A 27,444-nucleotide genomic window follows, 5' to 3' on the forward strand; every position below is an offset into this window, starting at 1 on the left:
GCTCCTACTAAGAGCATGGACATGTTGATAAGCAAATGCATCTGAAGTCAGTGTTCAGTCTCAACCTGGGAGGGTGAGCTCACTGTTTAAGAGAGTCTTGCCCTTTCAGATGGCAGGCCATGAGTGTGATTGCTGGAGTCCGATTGCTTGAGCATGCTTTTATTTTATTTTAGCCCCTAGTGAAAGTTTAGTCAGTATCTCCCAGCTGAAAGTGAGTAATAGCTTCTCCCAGTTCATTTTTCTAAGAAAGGAGAAAGAAATGGTTGGTCTATGAACTTGATAACAAGAGGATCTGGATTTGGCAGAGAATAAATAGTAGTGTTGCTTTTATCTCAAACCAACAGATGGTGTTGATGGCTTTGAATTTCAGATTTGTCTTTCCTCACTGAACTGTGTGCTGGTGGAGAGCTGTCCTAACTTCGTGGGAACTGAAAGCTGAAACATACCAGAGGCAAGTAAAGACAGGACCCAGAGCTTCATTCAGAAGAAAACTGAAAGGAACTTCTCATGATGTGATCTTATTACATATCAGGCGCTGTTCTAGATGCCTGACAGACCATTATTCCACCTGACTCTTCCACCAAGCATTCATGGTAGGTATTCTGTTTTCCAATATGCACCTAAGAGAACCAAGACCCAGAAAGATAAAGTAGCCCATCCCAGGACCTATGCCAATAAAGAGGTAGACACGAGACTTGAACCCAGGTCTGTGTGACCCCGAGCCAGTGCACTCCACCGCATCACAAAGCCAGGTCACGCACGCTGCCTATACAGCAGGTGTCACAGGACCGAAGAGCTGGTGTCCATCTCCTTGGCTAGGCCAAGAGTCTCAGAGGACAGGAACTCAGTCTTCTTTACCCCATCGGAAGGCCTGGTGCCATGTTAACATTAGGACAAGAAGTGGGACCTCTTGCGTCTCGTGACGTCCCCCCTGCAGGTCCTCTGAGCCTCCATATGCCAGGCTCTCTAGATCTCTCTAGTCCTGGGGATAAAAGCACTGGATAAAACATGGTGGGTGATGCCATCCCCATCATGAGAGGGAAACAGAAAGCTCTGGACCACTGAGATAAGGCAGTGCTGCTCTTACCTGTGGGATGCCGTACTGGTCGATGACCTGCCAGATATACCAGTCTTCCTTCCGAGATGTTTTCCTGAACCGGAAGGTTGTGACGAAGGCATACTCATCAGGTAAACCTTGGGGGAACACGTCCCTGGAGAAAAATGGAGACAAACACACCAGGCTTGGCAATGAGAACAGGGAGCCAGTGAAGTGAGCCCACACAACCCAGCAGTAATCAAGTCCTGCCAATTTGACTTCCTAAATATTTCCAGCAGCCACCTTCTTGGCCTGCCTTCCCTGCCTTCTCCTTAGGTCAGGACCTCAGTGTGACCTAGACCGTCATCTTGGCCCCCGAGGCTCCAATCTCAGCACCTTCGAATCCATCCCTATGGTGCGTCAGCTTCCATCTCTCCACCACCACCATGACTAATGACATCCATGGTAAATGCTAACTGGTCACGCCCCTGGGATCAAATATGGAGAGACTCCCAGCTTCACTGCTCCCTGCTGCATTGCTCCCCGACCAGGACAAATGGATATACTTCATCCTTCTTGGTGTCCTGTCCCAGATGCCAGGATGCCATAGTCTGAATATTTCTGTCTTCCCAAATCCATATGTTGAAATCCTCACACCAAGATGATGGTAAAAGAAGACAGGGCTTTGGGGTGATAAGGTGAGGAGGGCAGAAAGCTCATGAATGGGATTAGTGCCCTTAAAAGAAAGACCCCAGGGAGCTTGGTTACCCCTTCCACCATGTGAGAGTGCAGGGAGGGGCCGGGCACGGTGGCTCACGCCTGTAATCCCAGCACTTTGGGAGGCCGAGGCGGGTGGATCACGAGGTCAAGAGATCGAGACCATCCTGGTCAACATGGTGAAACCCCGTCTCTACTAAAAAGACAAAAAATTAGCTGGGCGTGGTGGCTTGTGCCTATAATCCCAGCTACTCAGGAGGCTGAGGCAGGAGAATTGCCCGAACCCAGGAGGCGGAGGTTGTGGTGAGCCGAGATCGCGCCATTGCACTTCAGCCTGGGTAACAAGAAACTCCGTCTCAAAAAAAAAAAAAAAAAAAAAAAAAAAAGTGCAGGGAGTATGGTGTCTATGGGGACCGTGACCTTAGACGTCCCAGCCTGCAGAACTGTGAGGAATAAATGCTGTGCATAAGCCACCGGCTTAGCTGACAGTGCTTTGTCATAACAGCCAGAATAGATGGGGATGGAGCATTCTCTTCTCTCCCACAAGGCCCAGGTGCCTGCCTCACTGTAGAGCCAGCCTCTCACCTGGGGAAGGCTTCAGCTCCCTATTGCTCCACCCCCACCAGTCCTGGGGCTGCCTTTCCTCTTCCAAATTCAGAAATGAAAAATGTTAATTCCCTTCTGTGGAGGCTCAATCCCCCCACCAAGAACCAAGACCCAGTCCCTCAGTCCCTCTGTCCTCGGAGCACTCTCAGGCCAGCTGCTCTTCCATCTTCCTCTGTATCATGAACAGGACACCTGAGTTCCCTCCTGCCTCTCTCACGTAAGCACAGAACCCCGCCACCCCAACCAAAACACACCCCCACCAAAACTGACTGCACATCCCCAGCCAGGACCTGAGCAACCTCCCACTTCTTCTCTTTCTTCCTCTCCTTCCCTTCACAACAGGGTTCTGGGAAACGTCACGTACATCACCCCCTCCTTCTGCATCTCTCCCCATCTGCTCCACTCCCGGCCACCTGTCTTCTAGCTCTCCAGGCTCCCCACCTGTTCCTCGTGAGGTCCCTGGCAAGGAAACACTGACAAATCCCTGACCCTCAGCACCCACTCGGGCCCCTGCAGCACAGCAGGCACTTCATAAAAGTTGAAGGAATGCAAACTTTGAAGACTGTCAACAGCCATTTCCACGGAGAAACCTCTTTCCCCGGTGCTACTACAGGGCCCGGTTGCTTTTCCCGGAGGACACATCCGAGAAAACACAGACGTGGGAGCTGTTCCATGCCTCGTAGAAGCCTGACCAGCATCTCTGGCCCCTGCCCCCTCGATGCCAGTAGCAATAGCTCGCCCAGTTGTTACAACAAAATTGCCTCCAGATACTGCCAAAGGTCCCCTGAGGGTAGGGGTTAAATTTCTCTTGGTTAAGAACCAGTGATCTATCTTTGACTTATATCCTATCAAAATAAGTTAGCTTACTTTTTCATAGTGTTTCTCAGATTCAACAAAGCACATACACAGAGGATCTTATTTGACATAATAGTCTAAGATTAGGCAGGGTGAGGTGGCTCACGCTTGTAATCCCAGCACTTTGGGAGGCTGAGGTGGCTGGATCACCTGAGGTCAGGAGTTTGAGACCAGCCTGACCAACATGGAGAAACCCCATCTCTACCAAAAATACAAAATTAGCCAGGCATGGTGATGTGTGCCTTGTAATCCCAGCTACTCGGGAGGCTGAGGCAAGTGAATAGCTTGAGCCAGGGAGGAGGAGGTTGTGGTAAGCTGAGATCCCACCATTGTACTCCATCCTGGGCAACAAGAACAAAACTCTGTCTCAAAAAAATAGATTCTAAGATTTAATAAAAATAAATATCTTTTGAGAGCTTAACAAGCTCACCGGTACTCTTTTTACATATTACCTAATTTCTTCCTCACGAGAATGTACAAAGAAGGTATTTCGATCCTCGTGCTATAGCTGAGGGCACCCAGGCTTGGAGGGGTTAACTCCATGCCATCTGGGTGGCAGAGGGAGACGCATCTGGGACCTGCTCTCCTGTGCTCTTCTCTTAACCACGGCTTACTGCACCTTAACAGCAGGGCCTGTGAGAAGGAGCCGAATCCTGCCCTTGGGGCTGGGGGCTGCCTCAGGAATGTACATGGTATTGACTTCCCTGCTGGAAGAGGTGGACTCTGTCTGGCCAGAGAGCCAGGAGGGGAAGTGGGGAGGCGTCTGAGTTCCTGGTTCTCAGACTAGCAGATCCACAGGGACTTTGTTTGGCTGTAGGACCTGTGAGCAAGATTCTGATTCTCAGTTTACAGCTCCAGGTTAGGAGATGATGGCCCAGATGTTCAAAGTCATTCTCTGAGCTGGGATTTCACCCAGGACCACATCCAAGTAGTAGGAACAAAGCCCATCACTCATAGCTCCTGGGCCTCCCTCAGGATTTGGAGATGGCCTCAGTCACTGTCCATGCAGGTGGAAGATGGGACCTCCCCACCTGCATCCACAGGCACAGGCTTTGTAGCCGCAGATCAATATTTGGCTTTGTTTTTCATTTTATCCTTTTCTTTCTTTCTTTCTGTCTTTCTTTCTTTCTTTCTTTCCTTTCTTTCTTTCTTTCTTTCTGTCTGTCTGTCTGTCTGTCTGTCTTTCTCTTTCTTTCTTTCTTTGTTTTGTTTTGTGGTTTTTTTTGAGACAGAATCTTTCTTTGTCTCCCAGGCTGGAGTGCAGTGGTGCAATCTCAGCTCACTGCAACTTCTGCCTCCCAAGCTCAAACAACTCTCCTGCCTCAGCCTCCTGGGTATCTGGAATTACAGGTGTCTGCCACCATGGCTGGCTAAATTTTTGTACTTTTAGTAGAGACAGGGTTTCACCACATTGGCCGGGCTGGTCTTGAACTCTGGACCTCAGGTAATCCACCTGCCTTGGCCTCCCAAGATGCTAGGATTACAGGCATGAGCCACAGCATCCGGCCATTTTCTCATTTTCTTAATGAATCCAATTATGCCACTTTTTTTCCCCCTGAACACACTTCCTTTTTATACCTTTGAAATACACACAGACAAGTATATCATAAGAAAAAGTACAGATTTATCTGTTAATGACCTTTTATTCCCCTGATTATAACTTTTGCTTAGGTTATACACACACATATATGGGTATACGTATATGTGTGTGTGTATATATATACCGACATGCACCTGTATATACATATATGTATCAGTCATTTTAATCAGGGAGAGAAAAAGATAATTAACAGAAAACATCTAAAGAAAGAAAATAGCCAAATTCAGTCTTTTCCACAAATAATACTGCAGATATGAAATGCCAGTGGAAGGCTAAAGGTGTAGAATTAGAGGATCTGAGTTTGAGGCCAGCCTCTGTTTCTCTGAACTGTGAGGTGTCAAACAAATCACCGTCCCATTTCAAGTCTCAAATGCTGTAGCAAGTAACTGAAAAGTATAATGCCTGCCTTGCTCATTTCATGTTATTGTCATGAGAAATACATTAGATGAGGTGTGTAAAAACAGGCAAGAAAGACATATCAATATTGAAAGCGACATCTCTTTTCTTTATGGACAAAATTAACTTGCAAACTAAAATTTTATGTACGTGTGTTTACATTTCACAGCATCCGAAATTAAAAGGATACTATCCTTTCTTGAAATGAAAAAGCTTTGCCAATCTGATTTTGTTTGGGGTGCTTTGCCATGAAAAGAAACACAGAACCACATGGAAATTCCTCCTCAGAGCAACTCTCAGAGAACAGGAAGGAGCCCAAATCCATGACGCAGAATCTGGGTCCTGCTGTGCTCCACAGAGCTCTGCTTGGATTCAGCCACTTTGCTCTTGGATCCAAGGGCCTCCTTAGAAGGTTTGCAAACAGAGCGGTCCTCAGACCCTGCCGCTAGATTTCAGTGACATTTGTTTCTTTGTTCCGTTCATTCTCTTTTGCATTTTTTTCTTAAAGTTCCTGAAGATTTTTTTCTGCTTACGAATGGAGCGGGTGTTGAATTGGACATATTAGGCAAAGAAGTGAGGGGGGGTGAAGGCGGAAACAGGTCTAGACTCTGCTCATCCCTGTGCACCCCCCAAGTTTTGATTTATAATGACACCCCTCAGCACCTGGCTGTGTGTGTAGAGAGAACAACCTGGCTGTCTGGGAAGATGCCTCTCCCAGGAGCTGGCTGAGAGCGATTACTGTTGTCATTTCACAAAAATGAGACTCAGAGAGGAAGTGACTTGTTTCCATTCTTCTTCTGTAAAATCGCTCTTGGCATGCAGGCACTGTGAGCCATGGATAAGATGACATTAGGATCTGACACAGTGCGTGGTGCATGGCTGGCACTCAGAGAATGCTCACTGAATTAACAAAACAAAAAGCAACACACATGCAGAAACCCAAACTCTAAGAGCTGGCGTTCAAAGCCCATCTTTACCAGACTAGTATCTGAAAGAGCATTTCACTCCTTACGTGCTGTCCACTCATTCATTCAGCAAATATTTCCTCATTTCCTACTCCGAGCAGGACTTAGGTGCCAAGACCGTAGGAGAAAACAGGACTCAGTTCCTTTCTAGGACTTCACATTGAGCAGGGGAAAAAGACTTTTGCACAGTGGATCAGGTAACTTCAACTTCACCCCATTTTGTGCAGAAGTACAGATTGTGAGGAGGGTAGGTAAGGGGAAGGCCTGACTTTGGGGATTCAAGGAAGGCATCTAGAGAGCATGATGGGTGAGCATGCTTTGAAGGATGAGCAGGGCAGGTGTCTCAGGTAGAGGAAGAACATGAAGTAAGGCCTCCCAGTGGGAGGAAGGAGATCGGCAGACCCTAGAACAGAGAGAGGAGGCAGACAGGGAGGCCTGGAGGATGAGCCAGGAGACCACAAAGACAGGACAGGGCTGGGTCTCATGGGCCTTCCTCTTTCTGGCCTTTTAGTTTACTAAGAACAGTGGAAGCAATTAAATATTAACAGTTTAAAGATGGAAGAGAGGTCGCGTGACATGATATTGTCAGACACGTGTGAACCAGAGCTACTCCATCTGAAACAGGAGTTTCAGACCTATTGGGCTGTATTCCCAGACGGTTAAGGCATTCTAAGTCACAGGATGAGACAGGTGGTCAGCACAAGATACAGGTCATACAGACCTCGCTGATAAAGAGGTTGCAGTAAAGGGGCTGGCCAAAACCCACCCAAATCAGAATGACCACGAGAGTGGTCTCTGGCCATCCTCACTGCTGCACTTCCCCCAGCGCCATGACAGCTTACAGATGCCATGGCAACATCAGGAAGCTACCCTATATGGTCTAAAAAGGGGAGGCATGGATAATCCACCCCTTGTTTAGCACGTCATCAAGAGAGAACCATAAAAACGGGCAACCAGGAACCCTCGGGGCTGCTCGGTCTATGCAGTAGCCATGCGTTTATTCCTTTACTTTCTTATTAAACTTGCGTTCACTTTGCACTGTAGACTCGCCCTGAATTCTTTCTTACACAAGATCCAAGAACCCTCTCTTGGGGTCTGGATTGGGACCCCTTTCCTGTAACAGTATCATTTTTGTTTTCAAAAGACCTGTCTGCCTGTCATAAGAAGAATGGAGCATTGATTTTAGTATCATCTTTAGCCCTTGACTGGAGTCCCGATAAGTGTCAGGAACTGGACAAATCTTTTCATCATATCCTCTCAATAATGTTGCAAGGCAGAAACATTTGCTTTGGAGAGAAAACTGAGGCACAAGGGCATTGAGTAATGTGTAAAGCCAGGTACCAGTCAACACTGATACTCAGTCTCAACTGGCCAAAGCCACTCCATGATTCCGGCAAACCCACACCTCCCACGAACACAGTGTCAGGTCCTTCGTAGGTGCTATAAACTACTAAACCATACCTGTTTGTTATTTCATGAATGGACAGAAGAACACGTGTATGAATGAATGAATAACACCAAATGTGTACGGAGTGATGGGTGTGGAAAGACCAAAGGATCAATGAAGTCAATGATAATAAATTGACTACAAAAACAGGTTGAATTCCCTGGTCCAATTGTTCATCTGCTTCATCATGAGGCAATCTTACCAGGCAGTGAGTCGATTAAAGCCCAGCTCAATGCCAAGTATAAAACTGAGGCTGCTGTGACCCTTTCTTGCCCTTTCCCCAGGCACCCTGGGCACGTCTGGAAAGAGAAGTGGCCACTCACTCAGTACTTTGCACCACAGGGAAAGATCCCATCCGTACATAGGAACTGTGCGCTCCGTTCTCTCTCTTCCCCAAGATTTCCTTCACACTGAACAAATCCATCAGGTCAAAACCTGTTCAAAGAGAAAAGCTGGGAGTAAGTTTGGAGAAGGAAGAGTCTAAAAGACAAAGGAAAATCACACCCACTCTCCGCAAAGGCAGCCTGCCCATCCCGCCCCAGGAGAACAGAAGTGGAGGACATTGTTTAAGTGCATATTCAGGGAGAAAAACATAAGCACCTGAGTGATGAGATATACAGCTTCAGTTTCAACTCCACAAAAAAGGTGCAGGAGAATACAGACACTGGCTTTCTCAAGAGAATGTGTGTGCATGTGCTTAAGCGTGAGACACACGGAAGGTGTCCTGGCTGTGTGAGAGCCGCAGGGCCTTGGTGTTCACAAAGCCTAGATGTGTGTACTTTGCGCATGCAGGCTGGCTCCGCAGGCAAAAGGCCACGAGGGCTTTCCTTCCTGCAGCCGTATTTTTGCCTTGCAGTTGGACTTTGCTTGGGTAATAGTTTGGCAGCTTTTGAGTTTCATGATTTTAAAGAGAGAAACGTCAGAGAAGAATACACTGTCTTCATGATACTGCATTATTTGAAAGGATTCTGCTTTGCTTTGTTTTTCCTTAGTTCAGTTTAATTTTCCTCTGAGAGGCCCTTATATGCATTGTCAATGTAAAGTAATGTAAAAAGCAGGGGCTTTGGGCTTGGGTGAGGGTCAAGGGTGAGGGTGGGCATTTGATCCTGAGCAACCACGTGTATGTGACACTGGGCAAGCCACATGACCCACAAGAGTCTCGGATACTTCACTGTGGAAGGAGAGCACTGATGCCTACTGGATAGGGCTCTGTGGCAACTGCATGAGACGCTAAATATGCGACACTCAGCATACGATGACAAATTCATACGGTGGGTGTCTTTTAATGAGTTATTCCCCATAACCACCAACGAGCACATGCTTGTCCACATTCCCCCACAGTCGGATCCTTTTGCAGACCAGGTTCTCAGAGGGGTCTGAAGACAGTGCAGCCCAGCACTCGCCTGAAACTGCCTCTCTCAGACACTGGGGAAAGCTCCCAGCAGGTTAGAGGGAAGCCTGCTGAAGGCAGGCAGCAGACCGAACTCATCTGTGCACCCCGAGAGAAATTATATACTTTTTGGTATTGGCACCTAACCTAGGAGACTTTAGGAAGAGTTCCTTACTGTCCCCAACATTCTAAGGCACAACTGAAAAAAGAAAACAAAACAGGAAATGAACCTATCAGACTACCATCATGATGAATGTCTCTTAGCCTCTTTTACCACCAAATTCTGCCCCAAAAGTTTATCTATTCCTTCAGTACATGCTTTTGCAAGCCAGGTCCATGCCAAGCATTGTGTAAGAAATGTCGGGGAGAGAAGCGGTAGCACTGATGCAGAGTTTGAGTGTTAGAACTGGAGAGGTCTGGGTTGTGATCCTAACCACCATGTCTTTGCTGGGTGGCCTCAGGCAGGTTGCCTGATATCTCTGAGCACTGTTTTTGTTTTTGTTTTTGTTTCATCTGTAAAAAGGTGATTGCTTTAGAATGTACCTCATTGCTATGAGACTTAAATGAAATGATACAGAGTTCTTCATACAGTACCTGACATACAGCAAATCACCAACAAAGCACTTTTTATATTCGCTGCTTTCTCATCACAACTGTACTATCCTCTAATGCTAAGTTCTGTTTATAGATGTCGTGTATTTATTCAGCAGATCTTTATGAGAGTTTGCAGTACGCCAAGCCCGTGAGCTCCAGGGTTGCAGCAGGCACCAAAACAAAATCCTGGCTCCGGGAGAACTGGAACTGGTGGGGAGGCAAGAAATTAAGGGAATGCACAGTGCAAGCGTGCGGTACAATTTCACGCATGGTCAGGGAGCAGAGCAGCACTGGAGAGGAGCAGGGCTGAGGCGACAGGGAAGGTGCTCTGGGAGAATGCTAGAAGGCAGAGGCCTGTTCTGGCACGCGGTGGTCTGGGAGGGGTTCTGAGCAGGGCAAGGTTGCTCTGGGATTGGAGCCCTGTGCTTTCTGGATTGGACCATTCCCAGCCCCGTGCCATCTTGTGGTTGTCAAGTCCTCGGAAAATGACTAAGAGCTGCTTTTATGTCATTTTTAAATAGCATGTCACATACGAGCTATTTAATGGAATTCATGATATCATGTTAAATGATGTTGGGTCTTTAAGATGGAAGCAGTATTCAGAAGCTTTATTACAGATGGAAACAGCACCCCTCCAAATCGTGCTTGTTTATACACACTGATGTGAGTGATTCAGCATTGGAGATGGGTGATTTGTAAGAGGGAGCAGGCACCCACACTCCTACAACCGAGGTCCCCTGTGGTGTACGTGTTGACCCAGCTGAGAGGCTGCCGCAGGGCACAGGCTGAGTGAGGCCAGCTTCCCTTGTCTGCCAGCTGCTTGAGGACAGGGCCCAACTTGCTGAGTTCGCCACCCTATTCCCCATCCTCGGGACCTGCAGGCCTGGCCCGTGGTACAGATTTGTCAAACTAAACATAGTGCCTCACTCTGAGCTGTAACACAGCCTTGGTCCCTGGAAGAAACTGTGCAGGGGAGAGTATACCCATCACGTGGGCTGGATACTGCTGAGTGAGTCCCACTAATGATCTGTCTGGCCTCAAGCAAGAGCCCAACCTCTCTGAGCTTGTTTCCTCTGCAGTTTTATAAAATTGGGATAACAATAGCACAAGGTAGTAGACAAGTAAGGGCCATGATAACAATGTACATGCAAATCCCTGTTCCCAGCTTTCTCTTCCTGTCAGGTCTCAGGAAATTTACTCAACCTCTCTGGACCTCAAGTCTTCACCCATCAAATGGGACATTAAGAATAACCAGTTGGCGGAGCACAGTAGTTCACATGTGTAATCCCAGCACTTTGGGAGGCCAAGGTGAGTGGATCACTCAAAGTCAGGAGGTCAAGACCAGCCTGGCCAATATGGTGAAACCCTGTCTCTACTAAAAATACAAAAATTAGCCAGGCATGGTGGTGGGTGTCTGTAATCCCAGCTACTGGGGAGGCAGAGGCAGGAGAATTGCTTGGACTTGGGAGGTGGAGGTTGCAGTGAGCCAAGATCGCATCACAGCACTCGAGCCTGGGTGAGAGAGAGAGAGATTCCATTGCAAAAAAAAAAAAAAAAAAAAAAGAAAGAAAGAAAGAAAGAAAAAAGAAAAGAAAAGAAAAGAAAAAAAAAGAACAACCAGTCATGATCAGGCCTGGACAGGCAATGGCCCTGCAGTGTCTACCTGTCTGCCAGGGTCAATATACTCTGGCTCTACTATTAGACATTAATGTCTTGGAAAATCACTTTGAGTTTTAAATGAGAAAATGTGTAGGAACAGGCCTGAAATACAGTAGATACTCACTAAATGCTGGGTGCTCTAATGGATCCTTCACCCTGAATGAGAGCATGATCACTCCCCTAAACCCTCACAATCTCTAGACCAGGTGTCCCCAAACTTTTTACACAGGGAGCCAGTTCACTGTCCCTCAGACCTTTGGAGGGCCGCCACATACTGTGCTCCTCTCACTGACTGCCAATGACAGAGGTGCCCCTTCCTGAAGTGCGGCGGGGGGCTGGATAAATGGCCTCAGGGGGCCGCATGCGGCCCACGGGCCGTAGTTTGGGGATGCCTGCTCTAGACAAACATGCAGCATGGAGAGGTGGGTGGATCTCCCTGACACCGACATCCTGTGATCCTGGTTGAATCACTTTCTGGACATCAGTCTCCTCATCTGTAAACTGGGAGAATGCGTGCAATCTGATCATCTGTTCCTTTTTTAGCACCAAAAACTATTGATCATATTTTCTGCAGTTTTTGCCATGGCTGGAAAGAGCCCCAGTCAAACTGCATTTCTTGCACAACAGTTAATTTGGATGTGCAATTTTATGCGGTGAAGAATCCCTGTGTTCAGTATGCCGGGAGGTGTGAGTTAACAGAACAGCCGTGGTTCCTATTCAAAGGCATGGGGTTAATCCCAGGTAAAGGTACAATGCACGCTGGGCATTTACAACGTTTAATGCAGCTCAAGGCACTCTGCTCCCACACAGAGTTCCAGCTGGGAGACTGAGGAAGTTATCTGGTTTTGTTGAGCCTGTTTCTATAACTGGAAAAATGGAGAGAATAATCTATTGCAGGGCTGTCATGAGACCCAAGGGTGATGACGGGATTAAATACCTGGGGGAAAGCCAGAACTCATGGCTTGCTCAGTCAACCCCACTGTTCCTGCCTGCGGACCACAATGGGAACCCGTTGAGCCAAGTGAAGCTTGGTCCCCTGACAATAGCTCTGCCACCACCCCAGGGCCCCACCTCGCTCACTCCAGTTATAAGGACCAGGCCTCCAGAGTGCATGGCTGGGAGCAGCTGCCACCCCTAGCAGGGAGGGAGTCCTGGGGAGTATCCCCGAGAGATCCTAAGTTGGGTGAAGCCAGTCAACTGTGAAACATTCACTGAATGCCTGCTGAGAGCAGCCCCTCCCCCTCATCTGCCCCACCCCCAGGCACTGCTGTTGGCACAGCCCCCAGCCCACCTGAAGAGGGAAGCAATGCCCAGAGGCTCCAGTCTCAGCATTGCCTGGGGACGGAAGCCTTAAGAGTCTCCACAGCTCTGGGCTCCCAATCAGGCCCGGTGACGAGCAGCTGCTGAAACTGACTTAACGCCATACAACAAGGGGCCTTTGACCACCCACCGGGCAGCCCCTGTACTGTGACCCTGTGCCTGGAAGTGTCCTAGAGCCTGAGGAGTCCCCGCAGTGGGAGAGGCTGGTGGCTCTAAGTGGGGGAGGTTGGCCGCAAAGACCTGGAGGATCCTGGAGCTCCAGGGTTCCAAGAAACTGGCGCCTAAGGTGAGGGGAGCACAGGCTGCTGAGAACAGAAAGCCTGCTTAGGGTCAGACCTTGGCTCACAGGAAGGAGGAATAGGAAGAACAGGTGTGGCGGACAGCCCGTTCTAGGTTCAAAACTTGGCCCAGCCCTGGCCAGAGGCAGGAGGCATCCTGGTGGCCTCCTCCTCAGGGATGCAGGGGTAAGGATATGCCTTGCCAGGCTGTCACCTTTAGGGGCTCAGACAGCACCTGGGAGTTGTTGAGGTGGGAGCTGGGGGAGGGGGTCGTTGCGGAGGAAAAGCAGCGGCCAGTTTAATTGAGGGAGCAGAAGCAGGCCGAGATGTGGAGGCGGAGAGCTCCGCAGTTGGGAACACCGGGTTCCCGTCAGTTCTAAGTCTCAGCGGCTCCACGGCTTCGGGGCAAGGCCTCAGCCTCTTAAACCTCCATTTGTCACCTGTGCAGCCGCTTGAGGAATCCCACAGAGGTGGGGTCCCTGGAGGCTCATGGGGAGTGGGGGCTCTTACTCAGAGGAGGCTCACAGGTGGCCTCAGCAGCCCCCACACACTCACTGAGGGATGAGGGGGAGGGAGGAAAGCCCAAGAGCTCGTCCAGGGCGGACACGTGCCCACCCTGGGAAAGGTAAGGGCTGGGAACTGCAAAACTCTACTCCACAGACCATCAGATGCCACTAAAAACTGACACCTTCATCTGCTTTTCCCCTCCGCAGTCATGTTGGAGAGAATACATGAAATACACTTGTTTTCAAAAAGCAAGCCTATGCTCTACTTTCTGGTTCCACTTTGATTGGTTTCAGTGAACAAAAACAAAGAGTTGAACACAGCAAAACTCGGAACAAGAAGGAATTAACTGGGTGGCAGCAAAGGGCACCAAAAAAAAAAAAAAAAAAAAGATAAATTGCCCAAAATAAATAAGGGCTGGGAAGGAGAATAAAAAATGTTCTCGAGGAAAGCGGGCTTCGATGCAAGGCGCTCTGAGATAAAAAAGCAATTGTTTCATGCAAAACAGACGGACACCTCGCTGAAGCCAGGGAGGCCACTGGACCACATGGTGTCAGGAGAACATGGCAATGGCCCAGGTCACTGGCTGCACCTGCTGTGCCAGGCGCCTACTGTGAGCTCCTCACCTCACCCGGCAAAGATCGACCTGCATGGAATTCCGCCAACCCCCCAGGCTGTGTTAGTTCCTCTCAGAGTCTAAATGGGTCTGGGCAAGATACAGGCAGCAGCTTATCTGTCTGTGCGGCTGCCTCCTTCAGTAGATAGAGAGCTCTTTGAGGAAAGGGATAATTTGATCCGTTTCTCCATCCTTAAAATGCCTGCTGCTTTTGCTGTTCCTGCTTGAGCGTTTGTGGGTTGTTTGTGTAAAGAGAGCAGAAGAGACTGAAGGAATTCATGGCCTGCTATTAAGGGCCTCCTATGTGTCAGATGCTGCGTGGGCTGCTGAGATTGCAATCATCAACAGGAATCTGGGCTGCTGTGAGATGCCAGGACCCATGGTGAGGGCACACTGTCAGCCGCATCAGGGAGTTTGGGTTTCTTTCTTCAGGCAATGAGGAGCCACTGAGGGCTTTAAAATGAGGGAGAAATACCAGCTGGTTTCTCTTTCCCAAGGTCATTCTGGCAGCAGGGATGCAGGGCAAGAAGACCAGCAGAGGAGGGGAGGCCAGATGAGGGCAGGGGAGGGGGAGGGCTGGAAGAAACACTTGAACTGGAGAGCTCTTTAGAAGGTGCCATGGGCAGGACTTGGTGATTATCTGGATGGGGGGCCCAAGTGGAAAGAGAGAGAAATCCAGGATGTCAGTGGCCAAATTTGAGACCCACACATGCCTAACACACACTTTAAGCACCAAGTAGCTGAACTTGTAGAAAAGCTGTATAACACTTTTATTGGCTAGAATTTGCAGAATATTTGGTTATCAGATCTGAGAGGGACTCTTGAAGACATTCTGAAGGATCCACTGTTACACAGGTGAGGAAACTGAGGCTCAGAGATGTCAAGAGATTGACCCAAGGCTTGCTGGCTGGCGAGCAGCAGGGCCATCTAAGACCTATGCCTCCAATCTCCTGCATCTATTGTCATCCTCATGCTCACAGACCCAGCCCAGATACACCCTAAAAATAGCCAGAGTCATTTATGGGAAAGCCTGGAGGTGAGGCTTTTGGCGAGTGCCTTTTTTTCCAAAATACAAACGCTATCCCTATTACCCAACAGTTTTTAGACTGGCAAATCTAAGGCTCCATCTCTCCATAACTCCCTCTTCAGCCTGAGCATGGCTGAAGCAGGTTTTTGGGGCCGGTTATAATTAGAGGGGACAGTAAAGCACGCTCTCTGTGCATTCAGAGCTGCACAAACAGGGTGTGTCTGCTCTGCAGACTGAAGGATGTCCAGCTGGCACTGTGATTTCTTTTCCAGGGAGGCTCCAAAGAGGGAGGGGAGGCTTCAGGACTCTGGCTGTGGACTGACACAGGAGGGTCCATAATAGAGGGTCCCAGTCACCAAACAGAATTACACACACACACACACACACACACACACACACACACACGCACACACACACATACTCCTGAATCTTCTCTGCAAGAATCAGTTATTTATTGATTTATTTGAGATAGGGTCCTGCTCTGTCCCTCAGACTGGAGTGCCATGGCGTGATCTCAGCTCACTGCAACCTCTTCCTCCTGGGCTTAAGTGATCCTCCCACCTCAGCCTTGGCTAATTTTTTTCGTGTGGATTTTTGACAGAGATAAGGCATGTACCACCATACTTGGCTAATTTTTGTATGTGCATTTTTTTATAGAGACAGGGTTTCACTATGTTTCCCAGGCTGGTTTTGAACTCCTGGGTTCAAGCAATTCACCTGCCTTGGCTTCCGAAAGCACTAGGATTACAGGCGTGAGCCACCGTGCCCAGCCAGAATTATTCCTAAGTAGAAAATCATTGCTATTCTTCAGTCTATAGAATGACCAAAACAGCTTTCGAGTCATTCTGAGTTACAGGTAATGCAGGCAGATTCATTTGTTCATTTGTGCGTCTGCCTTCCTTCCTTCCTTCCACCCCTGCTTTCTCCCTCCCTTCCTTCCTTCCTTCCTTCTCCTATCCATCTTTTAGTCCATCCCTCCATCCAACCTCCCATCCAGCCATTCGTGTTTTCATCCTTTGATTAATGCTTCTTACCTTCACTAATTCATTCATACATCCATCCACTCATTCAACAAACATTTGTCGCATTCCTTCTAAGTGCCAGGTACTGTCCTCTACTGTTTTTTGTTTGTTTGTTTGTTTGTTTGTTTTTTTGAGATGGAGTCTTGCTCTGTCGCCCAGGCTGAAGTGCAGTGGTGCGATCTCTGCTCACTGCAACCTCCGCCTCCTGGGTTCAAGTGATTCTCCTGCCTCAGCCTCCTGAGTAGCTGGGACTACAGGCACCTTCAATCACACCCAGCTAAGTTTTTGTATTTTTAGTAGAAACAGGGTTTCACCATGTTAGCCAGGATGGTCTTGATCTGTTGACCTTGTGATCCACCCGCCTCAGCCTCCCAAAGTGCTGGGATTACAGGTACGAGCCACTGCACCTGGCTGTCCTCTATTCTTAAGACACATAGAATAACACCCAAGTATAATAAATGCTCTCAAACAGCTCATATGCTTGCTGGGGAGGTAGACAGGGAAGCAAATAATTATAATGCCTTCAGATTGGAGTTCTCGGAATAGAATAAAATGCTAAAAGAGCCACTAATCACCCTGTGGGGCTTCAAGCAGTTTCCTAGAGGTGACTGTTGAGTTGGGTTTTGGGAGATGAATAGAAGTTCACTGTGAGAATGAGGTGGGGATGGGCACACCACAGAGAGGAAATATCATAGCCAAGGGGAGCACTGCGCCTTTGGGGGTCAGTAAGCATTCCACCAGACTCCTGAGTAAGCTAGGACAGAGGCAGAACCTCTCCTGTGGAGTAGGAAGCATGGACTAGATTCTAGAAGCCAAGGAATCCAGGTTTTAGAAAGATACCACTTGATGAAGCAGAGGGAAGAGGGCAGTGCTGGAGACTGACGTGCTGGTTACAGAGATGCTACAGCACTCCCGAGGAGGGGCCACCGTGGTCTGGATGGGCCTGATGGCAGCAAAGGAAGTGCAATATGTATTTTTTAACTCTTCCAGCCACCAAATAGATGCAATGACAGGAAAAGTGCTGTATCCCCTCTCTTGGGCTGCCTGTCCGGGGGCGGCCAGTCTACTGGGGAAGAGTTCTGAATCTACATTACAATACAGCCTATTTTCCCCTTCTTATGGCAGAAAAAGAGACTAACTTTTGGTGGTCCAGGGAAGTTTGCCTGATTTTTAAGATACATATGAGTTTCATTTTTTTCACTCTGTTGAATTAGTTACCTAGAAATGCACACTAGAAATAGTTACCTAGAAATACAGTCCAAGCTCCCAGATTGGCCACTCGATGTGGCAAAACAGTGACAAATGTGGACTTTGCCGAATGGTGACCTGAATGCAAATCCTGATTCCACCACAAACTCAGGCAAGTGGCTCAATCGCTCTGTGCCTCAGTTTCCCCAACTGTAAAATGTGAAACAGTGCATCTCATATAAAATACGGAGGAATTTTATATGACAATCTCATATGCTGTGAGGGTGGATGAGGAAATTTATGCAGACCCACGGGCACACAGTAAACGCTCGGGAGGCATTTGTTATTACTGTTGCCTTTATTAATCACATTACTGTCATAATGATTCCCTTCTATGGATATGTGTGGTAGATAATGAATTACTTGGGGGAACGCTGCTGTGACAGACTCACGGCTCCGAAAGCCACAGGTAGATAATGCAGCAAGGTAAGAATTTGCTTTGAAGACAGATGTCAATGAGAGAGGTCTCAGGGAAGAGCTGAGCAGACACGTTCACGCTCCAGTGGATAGAAAATAGATTATCTGAGAGCCAGAGTCTCGCTGGGGATTACCAAGGCAACAAGCGGAAATGTTTAAGTCAAACTGCCCAGAAGTTTCACACCTTGGGCAATGTATTTATTGGGATGGTACAAAAGTAATTGTGGTTTTGCCATGAAAGCTTTCCACAATTATTTTTGCAACAACCTAGTAGCTCAGATATGAATATACTTATTTCAAGGAAATTAAGTTAACAGAGTGAAGAAGATGAAAGTCATCTTTATCTCATGTATTAGACAAATAAACCCTGACACAAAAAGCACCCCATTGAGCACCAGCTACACACCAGGTGTCCCACCTGAAGAATGTCACTGTCTTGGTTGGTTGCCTCTGAAAGTGATGGTAGTTTATCGGGGAGGTGCTTGAGCAGGGAGTAGGGGCAGGAGTCAGGGAAGGAGAGCAGCTAATAGTGTGTGGCATGAGGCCAGTTACCCTGGCGGACGACTGCCCCTAGGAAACTCTGGGAAATGGGGTCAAACATGGACCTCAGAATCTTCTCACTCAAGAAGCAGTAGCGCTGGGGTGTTTCTGCACCAACTGTCACTGGTTGAGGGCTGCACCTGAGGGGTGTTCACTCACTGGCACATTTTTCCCCACTGTGCACATAGGCAGAGCAGCCTTCCACCATTCCAGAAAAATCCCCCAGGCACAAGATGCAGATGCTGACATCTTTAAGTCAGCAGAGCACACTGACATGGCACGGTCCCTGGGATGCAAGCAGGGTCCCAGCAGTGCCTGCCAAACACCTCGTCCTGAACTCACAAGGCTCCCTGCTAGAAGTGGGGACACAGAAATGCTTAGAATTGGACCCAAGATGATGCAGGATGGAGCGGAGGGACACCCAACCCAGGGACATTGGCAAGAAGAGCAGGGCTGCTGTCCTGCAGTGGCTTCCTGGTTGGGAGTTGGGAGAGACGAACCCTTCTTTGCCATATGTATTTAAAGTGCTGAGCAGGGTGCCCAGACACAGGAAGGCCTGGATCCCCATGTTCAGGTTATCGGCTGGGATGGTGGGGAGCAGCCTCGGCCGTCCCTGCATGCTCACAGCCTTCTATCTGTCATATGCCTGACAGCCTTTGGCGAGACTCTGCGGTATTTCTTTCTGCTGCTGGGTCTGCAGTCACGTGTCTCTTTGTTCTCTCACCCATTGATTCACTCATATATTTATAACTCTGATTCACTCTCGCTTTCACTCCAAAACACATTTATTTATTCAGTCGTTTGCTCACTTTGCCAATCATTTGCTTACTCATTCACCAGCTCCTTCACAAACTCATTCATTCTCATGCATTATTGAGTGACTCCTATAGAATATCCACAGCCTGCCAAATGGAAAATGTGAATGTATGTTCTTTCCTGTTGGATGGTTCTTTGATGAGAGCTGCCACCTGCACGATTCAAACCATTTTATCAGGACTCTGGTGAAAGACGGGAACAAACACAGGGTCAGTGAGGCCACCTCTGAATTGACTAGGGTCACGCTCAGGCCCAGCAAATCATAGACGGAAGCAGGCATGCGTGGTTGCTGTTTTTCCCTTACCTGTGATTTCCTTGCTTCCTCCATTGGTGTGCTTAAAGCGATCTCCTTCTACACGAACACTAGGGCAGAGCACATCTGAGGAAAGTAAGAGGAAACAGAGATTGATGAGAAAACGTGACCCATCATCACTCTGTGAAACATGACAGCACACGAGACCCCAACCTGCCACGCAGCATGTGAGGTGGAGAAGATGCAGCGGCAGCTGGCAGCTCCGTCCTCACTTATGTTTTCATTTTCCCGTGTATTTGTTAAGCATTGGCTCTGCAAATACTGTGTTCTGTACTGGGGTGAAATATGAACAAGGCTTTGTCCCTGTCTACAGTGAATTCACAGCCTTGTCCGAGGAAGCCAGACACGGACATCAATATTATCAACACAGTGGAGTAAGTGATAGATACAGATGCCTGCTGCTGAGGGGTTCAGGACACAGATACAATACCTAATCTAACTCAGGAAGACAGAGAAGCTTTCTTGGAAAGATTCTTTTTGAAAGAACAGTAAGATTTAGCCAGACAGACAAAAGACCGAAAGGTGATACAGGCAGAGGGAACCTCATTTAGGAAGGCATGCACATATACATGAAATCTCCAAGTCAGCAGGATGTCAATGAAATGGAAATTGTGTGCCAGGACAGATCAGAAAGATGTCCCATAAGTCATCTGATGGAGCTTCAGGTACAATTCCATAAAAAGACAAATTCCAAAAAGGAAAACTCAGTTATACGAAAGTAATTAAGTCATACAATAAAAAATTATTATACACTATTACAACAATATCTTAGAGTCTTCATGAATCCTCACTTTTAAAAAGTTGGAAGAAGGCCGGGCATGGTGGTTCATGTCTGTACTTTGGCAAGCCAAGGTAGGCAGGTCACCTGAGGTCAGGAGTTTGAGACCAGCCTGGCCAACACAGTGAAACCCCAGCTCTACTAATAATACAAAAATAGGCTGGATATGTTGGCATCCACCTGTAACCCCAGCTATTCAGGAGGCTGAGGCAGGAGAATCTCTTGAACCCAGGAGGCAGAGGTTGCAGTGAGCTGAGATTGCGCTACTGCACGCCAGCCTGGGTGACAGAACAAGACTCCGTCTCAAAAATTAATAAATAAATAAAAAGTTGGAAGAGAACTGAACTTTTTCCGTCCCTCTAACAATTCCAGAAGGAGCACTAACTTTGAATTTTGATGTGCTGGGTCCATGCTGACTGCACTGCCGCCTACCTCCCTGGCTTGGAGAAGTCTCTTCATCTGTGCGTCTTAGCGTGGGCACCTGTGGTATGGAAGACCTTAAAATGCACACAGTTGTCACAGGGCTGCTCTGAGAATTAGATTATAATAAGCCCACAACAGCACTGAGACTAGGGTAAGGAGGTTCTGTATTCTCTTAAATTTAGCACCCAAAGCACCTCACTTACCTCCCTGAAGACTCAGCCCTGCCCATGAAGCAATTTGGTTATCACACATTATTACCACGATCACATTATTATTCTGCAGCTCCACCACCCCAATAGTTCTATATACAATGGCCTCATCTCATATTTGAGGGTATAAATGTCTCAGCACGGGACCAGTTTGAGACACCTTTCTCTATCAGCAGTGAGGGGAACAAATGAGATCTTTCCTGATTTGGGAGGAGGTATTTTTAATGTTTATCCTCAGAGGCACCACCAGGTCTGACAAGCACCATGGAAGGGGTTATTTTGGAAACAGCACCAAGCTGTCTGTCTGGCACTACGTACAGGACCCGGTGCAGGCACAGCACAATATTTAGACAGCTCTACCCAGGACAGCAGCAGCTGTGGGGTGACGATCAATTACTTTAAGCTTGGCAGCCTGCCAGAGAGACAGGCTGGGAATTGCGTGTCATTTTAATGAGTTTAAAATTTAAGATGAGTTGACTCAGAAGGTTCTATCTATCTTTGATGATGAGCAAATCTCTGGAGGCTGGTGGCTGGTGCTCAGGGTAGCTGTTCCATTGAGTCACATCTCTGCAAATTCCCCAAGGGGAGAACCACGAACACAGAAATGATGGAGATTCTACTCCAAGATATAGAACTTTCTCCAATTGCTTTAAGGAATCTTTCTCAAAACAACCCACAGATTCCCTCCAGGGCCACCACTAAGCCTCACACATTCACGAGGCTCAAGGGGCAATTTACAGTTGAGTTGGTGAAGTCAGAACAAATGGCTTCCAAAACACCCCTTCAGCCAGGCTTCCCAGGGATGCCAGGGCCCTCGGGGTCCACCTGTTTGGCAGAGAGATAGGGTTAACATCCATGGCTCCTCTTAGCCTATAATTAGAAGCCATTTTCCATTTCCTTTTGGCCAAGATATCCTCATATCTTGGAGAATGATCTGCTTATTTCTCCATTCACTCATTTATTCAAATGCAATTCTTTACTGAGCTCCAGATATGTTCCAAGCATTGAGCCAGCTCTAAGGTCACAGAAGTGGATGATAGAGACATCCTCGTCCCTGCCTTAGGGCACTGCAGGGCTGACGACAGGAACAGACTCCAAACATGCGAGTACAAGAAAGGATCAGTGCTACTGGGAGTCAGTGTGTCTCCACGCTTTCCAAGCCTCCTCCTCCTGGATCTTAGAGACTGCTCAGCCTTCAACAACCCCAGGGCTTTGTTTCCATTTCTCCCAGCCTGGGCAGGGAGCCCTTCCTCAGGTCCCAGTGTCAGGGACAAATAACGAAAGTTTGTTGTGGATGAAAGAAAGGATGGCTTAAAAAAGCTTTTGGTTTTCTCGATGTAAGGGAATAGATAGGTGGATGGTGTGCTGAGTTTATTTTCCCTTCTTCCCCCTTTGAATGTGAAACAATGTTTGGGGGACAGTCTAGGAGAATGGAAGAATTATCAAGCCAGCAACTCCAATCCTAGGTGAGAAGCATAAGATTAAAAGAACAAAACAACAACAAAAAATACTTCCGTTTGTTTAAGCCACTGTATATAGGTTTTCATTACTTGCAGCTGAGTGCATTCCAAATTTGCATGCATGTCCTTCCTGTGAGCCTCACTGGTATGCCAGGGTAACCAACTGGAAGGTCAGATTCTCTTTCTGGATGTCTTAGGACAATTAATGAGGGTGGTGAGAACTGGTGCATTATTTCCTTGGTAAAAGAAATGCAGACTGAGTTACCTTCTCTATCCCAATAAATATGGAATTCCCAGGTAATCCTTCGGGAGAAGCATAAGAGGTAGTCCTAAACTAGGGACAAGGATAAGTTCTCAGGAGTTAAAAATGTGTATTTTATTTGTCTGGAACACTGGTTGATTTTCCTTTTTGAAAACATAAAAACACAAAAATGAAAATGTCTAATGACAAAGACACTGCTTCCTTAAAGTCCATTTACTGTCTACCCATTGGCAATCATTTTTCTTCACTCTCTAGGCAAGTGGAACATTCTAGACTTCTAAAGAGGAAAAAGGTTATCTCTTCACACAGCATGAGTTCCACTTCACCTGAAGCCCGCTGATCGATCAGAGCTGCTGCTCTAAGGGAAAACACCAGGAGTTTACTGCAATCTTTCTGGAAAAACACGTACATTTATTTGGCCTCAATTTACCAAAGGGCAAAAGGGGGACATTTGTTTGTCCGTTAGGGGAGGAGAAGAGCTTGCACTACATTGTGACCGATGTCCTTGTGCACTATGTTGATGCACCCACAGTTCTGTCTGCAGAACACACAGCCTTGTCATCCCTTGGCTCTTGGCAAAGAGTTTTTCCAGCTGGGAAAGGAGGGTGCATGCAATTATTGGGCACCTAGCGTGTGTTAATCATCTGGCTTTGGATTTAACTCACAACAACCATCCTAGAAGGTAGATTTTGTTCCCATTACACAGATATAAAAACTGAGTCCAAGATAAGAAACTCATCAGACAGGAGAAATGTATCTGTATTTGAATAAATTCCTAACTGAATTTAGCATCTAGGAAGAGATATGGTGACCCCATGTTAGGAGAACAGCAGGACGGGTAGAAACAAGGGAAGGATGCCAGGGCAGCCCCACTGGGTACCAGACAGGAAGCAATCACGGCTCATCCATCACCACGCAGCAGCCGCTGCTGAGTGCAGCTAACCACAGACAAGATGTATGACATCTAAGTGGGAGGGGGAGGAGGCAGAGGAGGGAAGAGCTTAAGCAGACGCCCAGCAGACACAAGATCCAGTTCCTCTGCTGCTCCGAGGCCAGCCAAGGAATTCTCCACACATCCCCATTTCAGATAAGCAACAGACACATGCCAGGCCTAGGGCCCAGGGGTCATGTTAATAAGGATTATAACTGTCATGGCTCCCAGGGACCGAGTGCCTGCATGGCTAGGTCCTGCACTGGGAATGCCATGTGGATTGTTTCTGAGCCTCTTGGCTGCTCTTCTGGAGGGATGTAGTTATCTCCATAAGCAGCAGACACATGTAGGTGGCTTGCTGTGCACCAGACGCTGTTCCAAGCATGTTGAATACATTAACACATTTAATTGAATCCTTACCATGGCTTTACGAGATAGGTGCTATTATTTACAGAAAGAAAGAAAGGGGGGACTAACTTCTTTCTGCAGAAAGAAAGGCATAAAGAAGTTAGTCAACTGCCCAAGGCCACACAGCTAGCAGGTGGCACGGTCAGCGTGATGGCTCTAGCATCCCGTTCTTGGCCACTGCATGATGCAGTCTCTCCAAGGGTCAGGTCCACTGCCTCAGGTCACCCAGCCAATAGGGATTCAAGTCTGTCTGTCTCCAAAGCCTACACCAGCAGACAACCAGCTTGCTACTCTCTATAGCAGTCCATTTTGCCTTTGAACAGTCTTGTAGAAGGGTCTTCCTCACTCTGTACCTATCGGATTCATTGGCTTATGCAATAAGAAGCCAAGGCTCAGAGAGGTTAATTCATTTACTCCATATCACACAGCTAACAAGTGACACAGGCAGGAACTGAGCCTAGGGGGGTCAGATGTGAGCATCTGAGCTCTTAACCACCATCCACAATCTCAGCACTGGAAAGTACCTTGGCTGTAACAGGATGATAAGCAGCCAGTCACTGAATGGCTAACCGCTGAATGGCTATACTGTGTTAGCATTACCCATAGGCTCACATTTAATCCTCCCCATGGTCTGCAGGGCAGATCCTATTATCCGTATTTCATAGGTGAACAAATAACTTTCCTAGTAGTTGAAAGGGGGAGGGGAATTGTTATTAACCACATCTCAGGCCCATGGTGTGCGCCATGTGAATGAAGACAACCCAGCATCCAGATATTGGGTTCTTAGGCCCAGTTCCACCTCCACCACCTGTTCCAGAACTTTCTGGAGATTCCTGGCTTGCATTTCTCCTCTAAGCCAGAGTGTATCAGCACCAGCTGCCTCTCCAGAAGGCCCAGATCCTCTGGCTGGTCAATCCACATCTCCCAGATCCTTTAGGCTAGAGAGATAGCATGGTCAGGGTGCCACGTGTTTTGTGAGAATGTTTATACGAGTGTTTCATAGGAAGTCTGTAAAATATGCAGTAGACAAAATATTGCTAAAAAGGAAAACCCCCCTGGACCTGCCAACAGCTCAAACACTAGCCCAGGAGATCAGGGCCGCCTCCCTCCTTCCCCTCCTTGCCCTTGTCTCAGAAAGAGGCAGCACGAGGAATGAGGGGTGGGTTCTGGCACAGCTGGGCCCTTCCTGATGGGAGTTGGGGATGCAACTGTCTTGGCTTGGAGACTGATGAGGCACAAGAAACAGTAACAAGCTGAGGGTCTGTCAGGGCCATCTCGCCTCTCCCAGCCAAGTGTGAGCTGTGCACCAGTGTACAGAGAAGTGAAAACGAGACCAGACCAGAGGAAAGAGCCTCGAGCCCCCAGGTTGATGGGAGGAAGCTCCGGGGTCAGACAGACCTCACTTCTTTCATGTCAGTTACCCCTTGTGCATCTGTTTCCAAACTCAAAAACAGGGACAATAGTCCTGCCCCCTTCCATCCACAGTTGTCCTAAAGGTTAAATAAGATGGGCAGTGGATGGGAAGTTCTCAGCATGAAATCTGGTATCTAACAAGTGCTCACTTATTTATTCCTTCATTTAACCAGCATGTATTTGCCAAGCGCCTGGCACATGTATCCTAGCACAAGAAACAAGTGCAAAACACGTGAACACACAGGCTAGGGGCTTCTGCCCTCCTCGTGCTCGCCGGCTAGTGGAGGAGGCAGAGAGCAACACAGAAGCCGACAGAGAGGCAAGCGGCCATGCTGTGCAGCCTGTGCCACAGACGAAACATGCCTGCGATGTGATGGCGCTTTGGCAGTGGGGACACTGGACAGACATTGGATAAGCTGGTCTGGGAGGAGTTCTAAGGTGAGTGACACCTGAGCTGAGGGCTAAGAAGGAGAAGAGTCCAGCCATGGGAAGAGCAGGGCAAACAGCCTGGAGGAGCTTCACTTATCATGGGGGTAAGGAGGGGCCAAGCCCCACAGCTAGAGTGGCAGGAGTACAGGGGCAGGAAAGGAATGCGAAAATGCCACGCACGCCATGGAGAGCCTCGTGGCCCAAGGCAAGTTTGGAATTCAGAGCAATGCAGGCGCTGCTCACCGTCGTTACTAGGTATGAGTGCTACCTGTCCAACAGGGACTTTGGGCGCCAGCCATCATCCACCACTTCAAATGGCCCAAGTGTTCCTTGGACCTCCCTTCCCTCCCAGGGAATGGCCCAAAACCAAGCACCAGTAGGTGTCACCAGAGACTGTGCAGAACTTTCTCTAGGAAAGGATGGGGAGGGGATGGAGGTGAAGGGGAGCTCAGGGGCAGCGCAACCCTTGCAGCCATTTTGCAAGAGAGCCAGCAGACCTACCGAGACCAAACCTCCCTTCATTCCACATTTAATGAATACCCAGTAGGCACCTCGCACTGATCTGATCCTGGGCATAACATAATGGCAAAATGACAAGCTCTCTGTCCTCAGGAAGCTGCCATCCAGTGGAAAAGATGGCAATTGATCAAATAAGGCACTGGGGTCTCCAAGACGTGTGTGATGACAGCAGGTGGCGGCGGTAGTGGCGAAGCGCTAAGGCAGGGATAGAAGACAGGGTGGCACAGCAGGTGGCTGAGGCGTGGGGTGACTGTACTGGGGGAAGGGGCAATTGGGAGGTTTGGGAAAGGACCTGGAGGTAAGAGTGGGGACACATGGCTGGGATGATCAACCAAGGGAAGAGCAACGGTGAGATGAGGTGGAAGGGGCCAGAGGCTGGGGTTGGGGCTGACAGACCCTAGCAAGATGCATCACTCTGCAGCAGAGGGAGGGCCTGGCAGTGACAGGGAAGGAATGGAGGCAGAGACCAGCCAGGAGGGCACCACAGTGGTCTGGGGGAGGGAACGATGGTAGTTTGTACCATGTGGTGGGGGTGGAGGAGAGGAGAGAGAGCCAATCCCTGGATCTATCCTGAAAGCAGACTGAGCAAGCTCTGATGGTAGATTACATGTGGAGTGTCTGAGAAAGTGAATGCTCTGCCCTGCATGGCTGGAATGCTGGAGCCATAGAACATGAGTCCAGTGGTGAACATTTTCCATGTGAGATGCCCTATGGGTGCTCAGCAAGCATCGGGATCTTAAGCCTGGCTTTCAGATCTCAAGGCGTGGGGCCCAGTTGGGGCTTTCCATTTGGAAGTTGCTGAAGCAGGGATAGTGTTTAAAGCATCGGGAGTGAGTGAGATCGTTCAGCGATATATGTAGAGAGAGAGGAGAGAGGTCTGCAAATCAGGAAGTCTTCAATATTGGAGGCCTAGAGCCTGCAATATTGAAATGTGAGGGATGAGGAGTGGCCAGCAAAGGAGATGGAGAAAGGGAGGCCAGTGAGGTGGGAGGAGAACCAGGGAGAGGGAGGTCTGCAGGGCACGTGGAGGGAGCGTTTTACGCAGCAGGGAGCAAGCAGTCCACAGCACCAATTCTTAAATGTCCAATAAAAAGGGGGACAGGCTGTGCCTGGTGGCTTACGCCTGTAATCCCAGCACTTTGGGAGGCCGAGGCAGGTGGATCACTTGAGGCTAGGAGTTTGAGACCAGCCTTGCCAACATGGTGAACCTCGATCTCTACCAAAAAACATACAAGCACTAGCCAGG

The 27,444-nt window shown here is 48.4% G+C and overlaps 1 protein-coding gene across 1 annotated transcript in view; it reads right to left on the reverse strand.

Moving 5' to 3' along the window:
- Positions 1–27,444, reverse strand: part of COL22A1 (collagen type XXII alpha 1 chain) — a 320,593-nt gene that overhangs the window by 232,402 nt on the left and 60,747 nt on the right. The window contains exons 4-6 of the mRNA XM_003933680.4: positions 19,358–19,432; positions 7,946–8,057; positions 1,088–1,211 (exon numbers count right to left, since the gene is read on the reverse strand). Of these exons, the coding sequence (XP_003933729.3) occupies positions 1,088–1,211; positions 7,946–8,057; positions 19,358–19,432 (311 nt within the window). The remainder of the gene's footprint in view (positions 1–1,087; positions 1,212–7,945; positions 8,058–19,357; positions 19,433–27,444) is intronic.

Source organism: Saimiri boliviensis, chromosome 15 (assembly GCF_048565385.1).
Source record: "Saimiri boliviensis isolate mSaiBol1 chromosome 15, mSaiBol1.pri, whole genome shotgun sequence".
Taxonomy (NCBI): Eukaryota; Metazoa; Chordata; class Mammalia; order Primates; family Cebidae; genus Saimiri; species Saimiri boliviensis.